At 36.0% G+C, this 15,729-nt stretch overlaps 1 protein-coding gene across 6 annotated transcripts in view; it reads right to left on the minus strand.

The window, feature by feature from the left end:
- The window catches only part of ATP8A1 (ATPase phospholipid transporting 8A1), a 236,490-nt gene that overhangs the window by 150,242 nt on the left and 70,519 nt on the right, over positions 1–15,729 (minus strand). For 4 of the 6 annotated variants that reach the window (XM_005908123.3, XM_070372337.1, XM_070372340.1 and 1 more), the window contains 6 exons: positions 13,185–13,296; positions 11,858–12,023; positions 10,498–10,625; positions 8,280–8,357; positions 6,438–6,526; positions 461–505 (listed from right to left, as the gene is read on the minus strand). In XM_005908123.3, the coding sequence (XP_005908185.1) occupies positions 461–505; positions 6,438–6,526; positions 8,280–8,357; positions 10,498–10,625; positions 11,858–12,023; positions 13,185–13,296 (618 nt within the window). The remainder of the gene's footprint in view (positions 1–460; positions 506–6,437; positions 6,527–8,279; positions 8,358–10,497; positions 10,626–11,857; positions 12,024–13,184; positions 13,297–15,729) is intronic. The other 2 variants (XM_070372338.1, XM_005908124.3) reach the window with 1 other exon arrangement.

Below are 15,729 nucleotides of genomic sequence, written 5' to 3' on the forward strand. Positions count from 1 at the left end.
ATGAAAATAAATGTAAAGGAAATTTACAGTGTGTGGTTATGTTTCAGTAGCATTTTTCTGTAGCTCTGTAGAGTATGCAAACAGTGGCAGAAGGTGGCAGTGCTGAGCTAAAAAAAAAATAAATAAAATTTATGGAGCTGTCCCTGAAATCTTAGGTAGTCCACAGCCCAGGGACTCTAAGTTGATTGTTATAGACTTTATTATAGATACATAGCTCCATAAAACCAGCAAGCCTAAACTTTGAACTAAATGTTCATAAAATGATTAAAGGTTATTCAATACGACATCAGGGCTATTCAACAGATTTGTTTTTACTCAGCAGATTTTAAGAACTATTTTACAGCATTGTCATCCTGCCTGATGAGTAATTTTTTTCAAAGTAGCAAAATGCATCTAACAACACAATAAAATGCAAACCTTTTAAATGGATCAATGAGACAGAAAGATCCATGCTGCTTACCATTCATCAGGAGAGCAGCCATAATCCTCAGGTTCAGGGACATGGCTTCAGAAAGCAAGAGGAGGGACACAAAGAAAGGAGAAAATAATCAAAGAAAGGCTGGAAACACAAAAGCATGAATAAGGGAAGTACTGAGAGATGGGTCAGTTAAGGAAATAAACTTTTAGCTGATTTGGAAAGAATGGCAGTTAGTATAGAAAGTATAATTTATGGTAACTAGGCAGATTTACAAAGTTGTTCTTTCCTCAAATAGCCAACTTGCCTCTTCACCATGAAATTTCCCAACTTTATGCACAGAAATCAGTATTCAGTAGAAAATATTAAACTTAGAGTTTAAATACAGGCTATAGCCAATGGAAAATTCATCACACAATGCATAATGAGAATAAAGTGCTTTAATAAAAAAAAGCATGTTACTAAGAACAAACTATCACACTGATAAAATCTACCAAGTGCACTTCAGAAACAAATTTGACTGCCATGCAGGGGTGGCTCTTTACACAGGTATAGTAAAGTAAAGGTTAATCACACTGTTACAGCTAAAGAGCACCACAGCGTGAAAGATAAGCATTTTAAAAGATACTAAAAAATGTTCACTTAAACCATAACTCATCCGTTAAACAATTTATTACATCCAAAAGAAAACATTCATCAATACTTCATTTTCATCCATTAGCTCACTGGAGCACCAGATCTAGGTATAAGCTTTCAATTCAACCAACCAGTGATGTGACAGAGGGGTCCGTAATACATGACACAGCAGATTTTATTTTACTTATTTATATATTTATTCACTAAAATTTTCTTTTTATTGTTTAGATTTTTTTCTCGCTGTCTTGAGACATACAACACTGTGCAAGTGTAAGGTATACAGTGTGATTTGATACTAATATAGATTGCAAAGTGATTACCATCATGTGCCTGTGTGCTAAGCTGCTTCAGTTGTGTCTGACTCTTTGTGGCCCTATGGACTGTAACCCACCAGGTTCCTCTGTCCATCAAATTTTCCAGGCAAGAATACTGGAGTTGGTTGCCATGCCCTCCTCCAGCAGATCTTCTCGACCCAGGGATTGAACCTGCATCTCTTACATCTCCTGCATATCATAGTTTTAGTTAACACTCCCATCCATCACCTAATTACCATTTCTTTTTTTTATGGTGAGAACACTTAAAATCTCCTCTCTCAGCAGCTAAAACTGATTTCCTTATCTCTTGTTTCTTTCATTATACAAGGTCATTCAATAGTTTTCCTTTAAATTAAATTTATTAGATGTAGGTAGAGTTTAAAGATGCAGAGTTCAGTATAACATCACTGTTTTTGATAAATATACAATGTTCACTGAAAACTGGGGAAAATCCTCTCACTTCCTAAGTGGCCCCTATTTCTTACCCTTCCACCAAACTGGCCATGCACGGACCTCATCACTCTAAGGTACCTCCAAAGCATCAGCTGTCTCCGGTGCAGGCTCCACCCACCACCTTCACTCCAATCACAATGGGGGCAGTCTCCTTACTCACTGTCCTCTCTTCTACCAAAGGATGTTTTCAGATGCTTGAGGGGAAGGACTAAATGAGCCCTCAGTGAGCCCAGAAAGAGCCATGGCCTCCTGCCAAGCTCTGTGAAAACTAGCTGCAGCCCAGTGCTCTAGGCAATCACTTCTCATCAACTTCAAGGCTTAGATGAGTCCCTGAACTACAGGAGGGGAGGGTCAGATGCTACCCAAGCAAAAGCACGGCACCAAGATTCTGCCAAGTTGCCCTGGTGGTGTTCAGCAGCCCTGGATCTCCTACTGGGGAGGGGCTGGAGCCTCAGAGCTCAAGGCTCAGGGCTGCACTCCCCGGGTGTGGTTCAATCTTGGCAGATATTCAGGGCTATTCTGAATGAGATGAGCAGCGGGCGATCCATACATCTGTTACTTTATTCTGTCTGCATGAGTTTCCTCAAGATCACTGCTCTAGCAGCTCTGATATGTACTTTCTGTCTGGTTATTTACCATGGGAAGTCAGTGCTGTTACATCTGCTTGGTAAGTTCTTAAACTCATTCTTGATCTCAGTGTTAAGCATCCCAGTGCCTGGTCTCAGTGATTAGATCACACCCCTCCACCCTGTCCCCAATCACAGCCTCATACAGACCATTGTACTGCATTATGATTTTTTAATTGTCTGCATGATGATTTAATTACATCCATTAACCTCCAATTAGACTATAAACTTTAGGGGGGTGGAAGCCAGGTGAACTTTGGCTGATCCTTAAATCCCCAACATCTAACAAAGTACTACATACCGTACATAGAGATGAACACTTGTTGAGGCATGAGAATAAATGAATGGTTTTTACCCAGCTTTATCCACCAGTCACAGTGAGAAGTGAGATACATTTATTGGTTATAATATAGACCTTGGGGCAATTTTGATAATTGTGAGGTTTCTCATGGTGAATTTCCTCTCAGATAAAGAAGTCACCGATTCTTTCAGCAAACATTGCTAAACAAAATATTGTCAAGTAAAACTACTCACATGCTATTTTCACATGTAAATAAAGATTATAATTAGGAGCATTTGGTATTCACTTAAAGGGAAAAAGTCAATGAAATGTTTTTAATACTGATTAAAATGACTTGCCCATATGAAAATATAATATTAATTTCCTTTACAGACTCTTAAAAAAACAAAACAAAACAAAAAACTTGTCCCAGTTCATCAGCTCATTCTAATAGTAAGATTTTAAATGATCAACAAAGACAGTATTTAGGACTGTAGCCGAGAACAGTCACTGTATTGAGAATTCTACCCACTGAACATAAAAACCTCATTACCTATTTCTGGCTTTCAAGTAACTGTGATAAAACTGAATTAGTATAAGAAGTAACTTGTTGAAATTATGCTTTAGTAAATGTTTAACAGCAGAATTTCTAGTTTGTAATAAGTTAAATTTATAAATATGATATCACAATTTATTTACATTTAATTAAAATCTAATGAAACAGTCTAACAAGTTTAATCATGGTGGTACTTCTGACAAAGTTAATCTTTACAAAACAAACATCATTGCTACGTGGGTACCAGGTGTGTACAAATCTCGTATTTCATTGACCATCATGAATCTAATTTAGGGCCAAAGTTAAAAGAAATGAGGGAAAACTTACTAAGACTAAATTTTGGAGCCTTATTTTAAGTGTTAAATATCTTCTTCCTACAAATCTATAAAATGCACTGAACGAGGCAAAGATTATACTATCAAGAGACTTCAAGTCTTGTCTTTCAAACTGATAAAAGCCAACAGAACTCATCTTGGACTCTAAGGTAGAAAGAGATTTTATTTTCTCAAAAAGTGCTTAAGAAGCATCAGCTCTGAAATCATAACCCCAAAGACATTTGTTAGTATATAAAACTATGTGTTATTTTCCTTTGTTTTGCTAAACTCTGAGGGGACAATCTCTATGTTTTCTTCTTCTGGAGGTGAAAGTATACACGTGTATTAATAAGAGCTCCCCATATTAAACAATGTAACACACTTCCATGGGCAGACGGGACAGTCTAACCATGTCATGGTTCCTTTAAACCAGGAGCGCCCAGAGGAAATGCACACAGAAAGGTGCTTCTCAGTCATTTCTTTTTCCTGTGGAGTTTGACAGAATTAAGTAATAGCTGTGTGTCTCTCCTACTGTAGTCAACTGAGTAGTCTAAAGTCTCTGTTTCTCTAAAGCTTTCATGTATCAACAACTCTCTGCAATGCTGACATCCCAAGTGTCCATCAGAAATGCTTAGGGGAGGGGATGGGACAATTACTTCTGGTGTCAATAACTTTACGAGTTTTCTAGTATTGTTTCTTAAAGAAAAGGAGCCTTTGTACTTTTAAGTATTGTATAAATTTATCATATTGGGTGAGAGTCTGAGGTTTCTGAACTGGAAACTTCCAGAACATCTATATCTCTATGCAGGTACCATAAATATAAAGTAATAAAAGGAAAAAAAATTCAATCAGGGTTAAGGATCCTATAAGCACATACATGATTTACTGGAAGTAGTTTAACAAGTTTCACTCAACAAGGCTCTTGGTATTCTTGAAAATATGATACATTATCCAAAGAGAAACCCATTTTTATTTCACAGTTAAAAACTGCAAATAAAGGAATCACTATTTTTAAATTTCTAAACATCACAGAATTTCAGATCTGAAAAGAATCTTGGAGTATGGAGGTCTCACCATACTCGTTTTAAAGAGTTCGGAATATTTGAATGGAACTGTCTAAGGTAATACAGTGAATTAATGACAAAGTTAGGACTATGACGCAAGTCTTGCAACTGCAGCTCAATGTTAAGAGATGTGGATTTTCCCAAGAGGAAATTTGTTTCATTGGAAACAATCTAAATCAGGACAATACTTACCTCTCTTTAACATTTACCAGTCTCAAACCCAGTCTATCATAATATATAATACATGTGTTCATGACAGTATTACCCACAGACACATGAAGAACATTGTTCTTTAGAACTACTGCCTATAAGCGCTTAAGAACTTGTTCCAGGAATAAGAAAACCTTGTAAAATGGAAAAGAACACCTAGCTGTTATTCTGGTTCTCTGTTCTGACAGGTTCACAATCAATAATTACTAATTTGAAGAACTGGCTTATTTAACTGAACAAAGTAAAAAATGGATGTCAATTCCCAAAACAGAACCCTCTAAAAATAACATTTATGAATGCCAGCAGAATGTGCATAAAAACAAACATCACCATAAATTTGTCACCAAGTGTAATACAACAAACTCTAGAATCACAATAGGCTCTTCCTTCTCTCATCAGGGATAACTGTGGGTCAAACACTTAAGTGCAAAATGTCAGAGAGTGTGGCACACCTCTTCTGTACCAGCAGGAAAACAAAGAGGCCTGAAGCAACTGGGGGAGGAGAGAGGAAGGTCTCTTTTGTCTAAAGGAACTGGGAGATTTTCAGATAAAGAGGGAAGATGCAAAAGGGTATCCCGCCCTGGAAATAGACAGTAAGCATGCTTCTTAAATTAGCAGCTTGTCCTTACAGTGTAAAATAGCCATTCAGTCAAATGTATTTTTAGCTTCACTTACCCACAAAGTTTGAAGTCACTTTCAGTCATCCTTTCTACTAACCCAAAGAACAGGGATAGCTGCCTCCATCTATTCCCCTTTACAGACCATGTAGGGGAGTAATCACATACTTTTAGAATTTTTTACCAAGTGGTTATTTATTTATGCTTTTACCTAAGGGCATTTTCATAATTCAGTACACTATTTTTATACTAGTTTACTGCTTAGAGACAGAGCAGGAGTGGGGAACGGGTAGGTACAAGCCAGAAAAACCCCAAAGCAAGTGTCCTTGCTTGCATGATTAAGATACCAGTCTTTCGCTGGGAAATTTGGTAAAAGGCCAAGATCAATCAACCAGAAGGATGTTTCATCTTTGATCATGACTTTTCAGGAGATGTAGAAATTAATTTTCTCACATTACCCTATAAAGGATTTCAAAAAGGAGGCTTTTGAAGTTTGGGCAAGCATACCTAGAAGTAAGATAAAAATGGGTACTCAACAAGCACATTCTAAACGATAGATTCTATGACTGCAAAGAGGAGAGGTGATAAAAAGAAATCGAAGGGCTAACTTTCTCAGAGAAACAACGTGCTTTAACACAGGCAGGCCGCATGGTAGGTTTATGGCAGTGGAGAGGGAGTGTATTTATACCTTATTACCAGATAGAGATCTGCAGGGCAGCTCTAAATACTAAAAGATTATTGGGTAGGGCGCCTACCTCATAGTAATTCCAAATGAAAAACAATACCAAGCTATAAAACATAAAATGTACATGTATGCTGAAGTCAAAATAGCTGCTTTCTAGATTAAAAAGAAAAAAACACCTTTCCTAAAAAGAACTCGCCCAGTTGTACCAAACTGTTAACACTAATTAAATGTGTACATCATAACTCTGATTAAAGGGAAAAAACTCACCCGTAAGCCACTCCGGCTATGGTGCACTTCTTAAACTGCATTACATTGCATGTCAAAGTACCAGTTTTGTCAGAAAATATATATTTCACCTAAAAAAATTAAAAATTTCTCATTAAAATTTCAGAGATCATTTTAAGCCAGTCTTTTATTGAAGGGCTTAAAAAAAAAAAAAAAACCCTTTCATTATTATTCTTTTAATCAATTTTGTTACACCGCAGGGTCACAATGTACTGTGCTGTGCTTAGTCACTCAGTCATGTCTGATGCTTTGCGATCCCATGGAATGTAGCCTGCCAGGTTCCTCTGTCCATGAAACTCTCCAGGCAAGAACACTGGAGTGGGTTGCCATGTCCTCCTCCAGGGGATCTGCCCGATCCAAGGATCGAACCCAGGTCTCAAGCACTGTAGGTGGATTCTTGAATGGTATTAACTGACTACTTTCTGCACATCATCAAGGAATATTTTCAACTATTTCTTCTAGATTTTTAGCAGTGAATCATATATGAAATGAAATTCTCTCAAGCTAGCAGAGAAACTACAGCCATATAGAATCTGTCTTAACAGTCTGAATTTGCACTAGTAAGTGCCTCTATTGTTACTTAACATGCGCTTAACTGCATTAGTTGCTTCAATTCTATTAGACTCTGCGACCCCCTGGACTGTAGCCCTCCAACTTCCTCGGTCCATGGGATTCTGAGCACTAAAATCTCTTTCAACACTTCTCAACAAAACAATTATGGGATTGGTGATGGCTTGCTTGATTAAAAATAACTTCATACAACATCTGAATTGGTAAGGAAAAAAAACAGCTTTGGTTTAAATGCTACCTTAAGAGTAAGACTTAGCAAATGGCAATGGCATAAGAAGAGTAGAATCCTTTCTTAGCTAACACATATAAATGAATTACAAATATATTTACTCCTTGGAAGGAAAGTTATGACCAACCTAGATAGCATATTCAAAAGCAGAGACATTACTTTGCCAACAAAGGTTCGTCTAGTCAAGGCTATGGTTTTTCCTGCGTTCGTGTATGGATGTGAGAGTTGGACTGTGAAGAAGGCTGAGCGCCGAAGAATTGATGTTTTTGAACTGTGGTGTTGGAGAAGACTCTTGAGAGTCCCTTGGACTGCAAGGAGATCCAACCAGTCCATTCTAAAGGAGATCAGCCCCGGGATTTCTTTGGAAGGAATGATGCTAAAGCTGAAACTCCAGTACTTTGGCCACCTCATGTGAAGAGTTGACTCATTGGAAAAGACTCTGATGCTGGGATGGATTGGGGGCAAGAGGAGAAGGGGACGACAGAGGATGAGATGGCTGGATGGCATCACTGACTCGATGGACATGAATCTGAGTGAACTCCGGGAATTGGTGATGGACAGGGATGCCTGGCATGCTGCGATTCATGGGGTTGCAAAGAGTCGGACACGACTGAGCGACTGATCTGATCTGATGTGAATATAGTATGAATTATAAATTTGAAATTCCTGTTTGACTTGTACAACTTCATTGATAAACTTCCTCCCCCCGACTCCACCTCCTTCCTTTCTGATCAAAAGCTATGTACAATTTTAATACTGGGAGTTTATAACTCAAAAGCAGCCAATACTCTATATACTAATCAGATTATATACGAAAGGACATCTCTCTGTGAAATACCTTATCCTGAGAACAGAATATTCACTAAAAATGAAAATTGAGAGTTAGGTACTAACATGCACTTATTTATGCCAATCATTCAAAAAATGGAAAATCAGGAGCTGTCAATTCTAAAGTTGTCACATACAGCGGAAATTACACCAAATCTGACTTCGAGTTCAACATATCAATAAGAAATTTAGTTTACCTGGCCAAGTTCCTCATTCAGATTAGATGTTCGAGCCATAGCAGCAGTGTCGGTTGGTTCATAGTGCATGTCAAGATCCTTAAAAGAAAAAAAAAGAGAGATATCATCAAATACAACTCATAATAAGAGATTTGAATACAATTTTATTTAACTGGTGAGCTATGCATGTAACACTCATCTCTTGCCATCTCTAACCATTTCATTATTTCCTAAAAAATACTCAATACAGAGTATCATATTTCTTAGTAAGGACAGACCAGATTGAAGTCAGAGCACGTCTCTGGAATCAGGCAATCTTGGCTTACTATCATTCCACCATTTCCTAAATAAGTGACCTACTATAAGGATTAAATTAGATAATGGAGGTAAGGTGCCTCCTCTAGTGTCTGACACAATGCTTTATGTGAGCTAAAATAACAGTAACTAAACACTGCTCAAATAATTAAGACTTCAAATCCCTGAAAAAAATTACCAAAGGAATTCCATCTTGTTGTACTGTCTTGACCAAGTTCCTTCTTACACTGTATATACTTGAAAATAAAGTATATGCAAGCCAGGGTTTTTATTGACAAAACCAGGGTTTACTGATTCATATGTCAAATGAAAGGACCAAATCTGATCTTCCCTGCATCTGTACTTCAGGCTAATCAACACCAGTTCTGGAATAGGCACCTCGTTTAAAGAAGGATAGTAAACAAATATGGGCAATGTTTAGAGAGTGGTGACCACAACAGGGTTGAGATGGAAATTATGTCAAATGAAGAATTGGAAGGAGACAGAGAATATTTAGTTGGGGGTGGGGATGATAGAACAGGCATGGTAGCCAAGTTCAAATGTTTTGTAAGGTTGTCATCTGGAAACGAGATTAGCCATTTTCATAAAAGATTGATTGGGAAGAACCAGAAGAAAAGGAAGGCAGTTACTCATCTCATTTTCACCCAAGGAAGAAGCTGCTTGGTAAGAGACATTCTGTCAGGAATGTCAGAAAAATCTCTGTATATCAGAAAGCAGTTGAAAAACATAAGCCTTCTAGGTTCATTCAAAACTAAAATTATGTAATTATTTGAAACAAATATTACTTTTGAAAATCCAAATTTAAAAAAGTGACTAGTTATTTGATTTTCATAATGAGCTACTTGTTTCTATATGTAGAAAACCTTCAATAAGTTTTTATTGTACTTATACAAATTTTATTATATAATTTTTTCAGCAACAAATTGAGCTATGCTTCCAACTCACTCCAGATTTCTAAATTAAACTGATCTTTACCAATGAATTAGAGATGAAAGGTTGAAGTGGATCATTCACCATTGGAAAGACAATGAACAGTTGCAAAAGTAGCATATTTTAAAAATCTTAATATTGTTCATATTGAAAGATTTTCAAATGATTGAAAAATCAAAAGATACTAAAATTTCTCAAAATAAAAAATTATACTTTCTGGTAGATTATGTTTAAAGACTTAATTTACATAAATTTATTAATTTTAACTTTGGTGAAAATAACTGAAATTTAGTTGAAGAAGAGTAACATTTTATAAACAAAATACTTAGGAAACAGATGTCTAGAACACTTCTGTAAGATTAGAAAAAAATAAGAAAAAATTAAGAATACAAATTCAAGCACAGCTGAAACTGTTTATAGTGTAGAAAAATAAACTACGAAGATGAATTAAAACATGATAGACAACCTGGTTGCTGTGAGAAGTTAATAACAACATTATTTCTATAGTGCTCAATTGTTTATAATGTTGTCTGCTATGTCACAAGAGTCCCTTGATCTATATAAATATTGTGAGATGCAAGTAAAGCTTGTTTTACTATTCCCATGTGACTGGCCAAGAAAACAAGTCTCAAAGAGGCCAAGCAGCTTGGCAAAGTTCATACAGCTAGTGTATTACAGAATTAGAACTAAAATCTACTGTTTTTAAATCTAAACCCTATGGGTTTCCTCAACCACAGACCTATTTTTCTCGAGCATGTCTGGTCTGTAAACTTGTGTGATTCTGACATGAGAGATTCTGTTACAATTTTCACATGTCAAATGAAATTTGTTATTGTTAGATTATAATTAGGCTTATAAATATTTTGAAATGTAGTCAATAAAAAGTAAGGTATAAATAAGATATTTTTTCTGAAAAATCAAAAGATCCTATCAAGAAAGAAAAGACAAAAATGTATGTTGAGCATAATGAAGAACAATAGTAATCCATATTTACCCAATTTATGAAGTATGCCTGGGTAAATTTCACCACTTCTAATGTCACCAGCAAGCTGATAGGAATGAGGTTATTGAAAAGGATGATGAAGGTCAAGAAATTCAGTCCAAAATTATTAGCACCACCATCTATTGGGGAAGGTAGAAAAAAGGTCATTTACAGTTTTATATTTTATTTGTATTAACCAGAATTTTAGCATAATAAGAATTTTTCATATTATATATCTAGAAAGTTGGAGAGGGACACTGTGCTGATAGCATATTCATATTATCAAATACAGTCTTCAAGGTAGAATAGCATTATTTATATTCAAGATGTTGTGAACCCTATTAAGAACTGCATAATGGTACTAAAAAGAGAAAGTGCCACCAAATATTTCAAACTCATTCCAAACATGAAGTTTAGAGGTATTAGGGACGTAGAAGTTTAGACAGATTAGTTGAGGTAGAATCTCAACTGGGTAGAACAAATTTTTACAAAGCATTTCTAACTTGAAAGATGTCTTTAAAGCAAACAAACAAAATAACAGCAGCAAAACCAACCCAAATAGCAAAAACAGCGTAGGTCTGAACCCTAGGTAAATTATATTCTTATTCTTTAATAATGTAAATAAAACAGTTGTCCCAGATAAATTGTAAAGTATATGAAGAAACAAAATGATGGTAGTCTTAGCAGTTCTAATGTTGAAACAGCAAACAAATGACTTATTAAAAATCAAGACCCTTGAAATAACTACAAGGCTAAATCAATATCATAAAGAAAAAAAAAACAGAAAAAATCTGTTTTGACATAAAATTTTACTCGAATTTGTTTACACACTCTTGGAACTTAAGTATTTATTGGTCAAGTGCTCACCAAAAGGAAATGTAAACTTATTTCCCAGAAATATCCAGTAAAAAGAGAAATGCTAGAAAAGGAAACTAATAGTACTTTCCCTAAAAAAAGATGATTATCAACACAGAACTCACTGCAGTTATGAGTTCAAATGAAAGTACATTAAACGTTTTAAAACATGTAAAATACTTTTTGATGATTTGAATATAATCAATCTACTTTCTTTACCAGATAGCTATATAACCACTTGTGTTAAGAATAAAAGAAATCAATAAATTTAAAATAACATTAATAATATAACTATTTTAGAGTAACCACTATATTTTTAAGGATTCTGAAATTTTAGAGATTGTAACATTTTACCTAACTTTTACTGGAAAGTGCACTGAAAAATAAACATTAGATGTCCTGTTATCTTGGCAACAAAGTTTTCTTTTTAGAAACAGGAAATTCCAAAATCAGTTGTGAAACAAACACTTGTTTTTATGAAAGTAAAAATAAGTACAATAAGCACTTCAATGCTCACAGTTTAGATTGAGATACCAGTCCCTTCCAGAATGCCTTCGATTCCAAATGGCTGAGCCCACAGAACAGACAAGAGACATGGCAATCAAGATACAAAATAAAATCAAAATTTGTACATTTGTAATCCTTTCGACATTTGAGAGTTTAAGTGGTGGACTTGTTGAATTCTGTAAAAAGAAAACAAAGATGAGTAGTAATGAATGTGTACAAATAATCTAGTAATGTGTATCTAGTATTTTGGTGAGCATGACAAAGTCATAACTCAAAATCTACATATGATTCAACACATGAGATTTATGCAGAAAACAATCAGATGTAATAAGCTGTCAAAAGTTGACCACCTCTTTTCCTGTACTACATCATGCAGTCCTTTTTCTACGACATAAAACAACAAGAAAGAAGAGAAGGAAATAAGATGCCTTTTGAAGACATAGCTTTCGCACTGTGGCAGGTAAGATGCAACTACCTAAGCAAACAGGGTGGAAGAAGACCTCTAGCATTTCAGCTCTCAGAGAGAGGCAGAGAAGGTGACCTATGACCCATAGCCAGAGATGTGGAAATTCCAGACTATGAAGACACTCTGGTTTCCAGGTTTTTTGATGGTATTTAGTAATTGTTGTACTTAGCACAGCAGTAATCTAAGTAGTGCTGGCTATCAAGAATCATTACCAGCAGTCCTGCTTGCCTGTGGATAACATCTTTGTGCCTTTACAAGGAACAGAGTTATCAGCCCGAAAGCAGATTTTCATGTAGTATCTTAAGAATGAATTTTCCACACCCATGTAACCATTAAACACTCATGATACCTTAATGTAGAGAAGGAGCACCCATAGTCCTGTGTAAACATTTTAAGTGCCAGGATTAAAGCTGATTAGAAATGGTTTCACATAAAAATGCTGTGAAAAAGTAGTCAACATCTGACTCACAAGTTTTTCTTTCAATTCTATTTAAAAAAAAAATAAATTCTAAAATTTGATCATTGTAATAAAATTATAAGATAAACACTTTAATGCAGAGCACTCATCATTAAACAGACAATTTTTGCCAATCACTACAATTGTTAGTAAATGCTGCCAATGGACTGGTATACAAAATCATTAGGTGTTCATGCATTGGTGATCTCTGGTGGAACTTTCTAGTGTTCTTGCATGGAGTAAGCCATTTCACAGCCCTACCCATTGAAGAATGAGATCTGGATGCAGAGTGTAGGGCTCAGGTATCTATAACAGATGGTCCGCTATATTTATTAGGACTATAGCATGGAGAGCTACAGACAGTAATTTTGAAAACACCTAGGTCCTTAAGGTTTTCATAGATAAAAACCTCACCTGCATTAGCTTGGTGTCATGTCCAGTGTAGACAACTATTCCATGAACCCACTGTGTATTTCTCAATTGAGCACCTCGCAGAAGAATCTGGTCTGCTCCCAGGGGAACAGTGCTATGACAGATTATGTTGACATTAGAAATGACATTTCCCGAAATGCTTAAGAACTCTACAGCCACTATATAGTTCTAAGAAAGTTTCTGTTATGACAATACCCTTTTTCATTCTTACTTTATTTTTAGAACAGAAGTAATTTTCCTACCAATAAGAATAATTTTCTGTATGGAATTCAGAGGCTCATTCTCAAGCCTGTTGAAGACTTTTCCTGATTTAGCAAGCCCATTTAGGTTTCTGAGATATTTAGGAGTGGTAAGATTAGGGGAGATCTGTTTCCCTTCCCTCACCTTCCTTCAAGTTAAAAATAGCTTTGTGCAAAATAAAGGTACAAAAAAAATACACAAGGTAAGAAAATCTGTGGATCTCATCAGATACTTTGTATTGCCACCCACAACCCCCCATCCAGAGATTAAGTTTGTATTAAAATCTCTAGACCATTCATTTATTATATTTGAAGATCAGTTTTCTGAGAACTGTGAACACATTTTCAATAAATGGTAGCATCTGAAAGTCTTAAATACTCCTTTGAAATGACAGCAAATTGAGATTCTTCATTCCAATAGGACTTAAGCCACATTTTTGTGTGAATAAGGGCCAAGCTGGGTCTTTTGTGGATTTTTTGCAAGGCTACCCTTATGGTAAGTTGTGGGTTAATTAATACAACCTCTCATAGAGCTATTACAAGGGTACAAGCTATCACAAATACAGTGGGATTCTTAATGGAAACATGCTATAAAAAACTTAATGACTCAAAGATTCCTATTATTATTCTTCATTTTACTGATTAAAAAAAAAAGGTCAAATATAATGAAAAAATTCATAAAAAAAAACTTCCAGAAGAAAGAGGAGGCCATTTCCCCCAAGAAAAGTCTCCAGAAACACAGAATTTGTTTGTCAGAGAAGCAAAGTGAGACTGAAACTTTCATTTCTGGTGAGATTTTATAATCCAGTAGGGGATCCAGTTGTAGTTTGGGGCTGGGACCTTCCTTTAGGAGCTACACAAATGTCACTGGCTCAGTTGAAATCAACCCAGATGGGTGGGTAATAACAGCTCCTGAAGCCATCTACTTAAGTGAGTACACCCTTAGGAATTTGTATTCCAACTTAAGAAAAGAACACAGCAACTATAACTCTCATTCCTTATGCAAAACAACATGGCTTTCAGACCCATTTCAAAGTTTGGGGTGCACTTCAGAAGCTCCTGGATTATGCGCTAGGGCACATAAATGCCAACTGTTTCTCACATATCCAGGGGTATGACCTGGCAACTGTCAGCTCAGCATCTGTGGTATAGATTGATTGGAATGAGAGACACACTCTACAAAAGCAAAAACTACTTTTCAATTACAAGGACTCAATAAGAATTAGTTATTAGTTTTCATCAGAGCTGGAATTCTGAAGTTCCTAGCAATAGACAATGACCTTTATCCTTAATATGATTAAAATACATTCATTCCAAACTAAAGGGGCTCTGAGAACACTAGGTAATTACTGTAAAAGTCAAATATGCTACAAAGATATGGAAGATCTATGTCCACATTTCATGTAAATTAAAGCATATTATATAAATTCTATCTGCACCCCAAATCTTGGCACCATCATATAAAGTTTGTCCTTCGCTGTATGCATTTGCTTGGCATCAATTTGCTGGGGAACAGATAAGAAATGGAAGCTGGCCAGTTAGGAACGTCAGACTACAGAAACTTCACTTGCATAAATGGCCAAATCTATCATTAGTCTATAACCATATATTCATGGAAAGATCACTCTGAAAAATTTACAACAATATATAATTACTTCAAAACTTACAGGAAGCCTGGTGGATCTGTTCAGGGTATTCAATTGTCCTTTATATTTAAATACTATAATACTGGAACTACAAAATACTGAAAGCACTGATAGTCTCTCAGGCTGGTGGGGTGAGCTAGAGCATTTAGCTACATTTAGTTGGCCACTCCAAATGCCCACTAGAAAAGAAGGGAGGCAGAGGAGACCCTGCCCTTCCTGCTAAGTTCTGCCTCATTTCTTTGCTCCCCTTCATAACAAAACTCCTTGAAAAAGTTGTCTATTTTTTAACTCCTTCCATTATCTCAAACTAACTCTCATCAGGATCTACCAGTCCTAACAGAGCTCAAGGATTTTCACTTGCTAAATCCAGATGTAGGTTCTCAGACTCACTGTACTTGATTTCATTGTCTTCAGTCACCCATCTGCCTTGATATGGGTTTCTTCACTCTCTTGGTTTCTATGCTACCAATTTGATCACAGTCTGTTTTGCCAGTCCCTCCTCTCAGTCTTCATGCTGTCCTAAGACAGCCCTCCCCACGTTTCTAACTGTACCCGTTCATCCTCGGTGATTTCTTCCAATCCCATGGCTTTAAATATCTATGCCAAATACTCTTAGATTTATCTCATGAATCTGGACCTCTA

Source organism: Bos mutus, chromosome 6 (genome assembly GCF_027580195.1).
Source record: "Bos mutus isolate GX-2022 chromosome 6, NWIPB_WYAK_1.1, whole genome shotgun sequence".
Taxonomy (NCBI): domain Eukaryota; kingdom Metazoa; phylum Chordata; class Mammalia; order Artiodactyla; family Bovidae; genus Bos; species Bos mutus.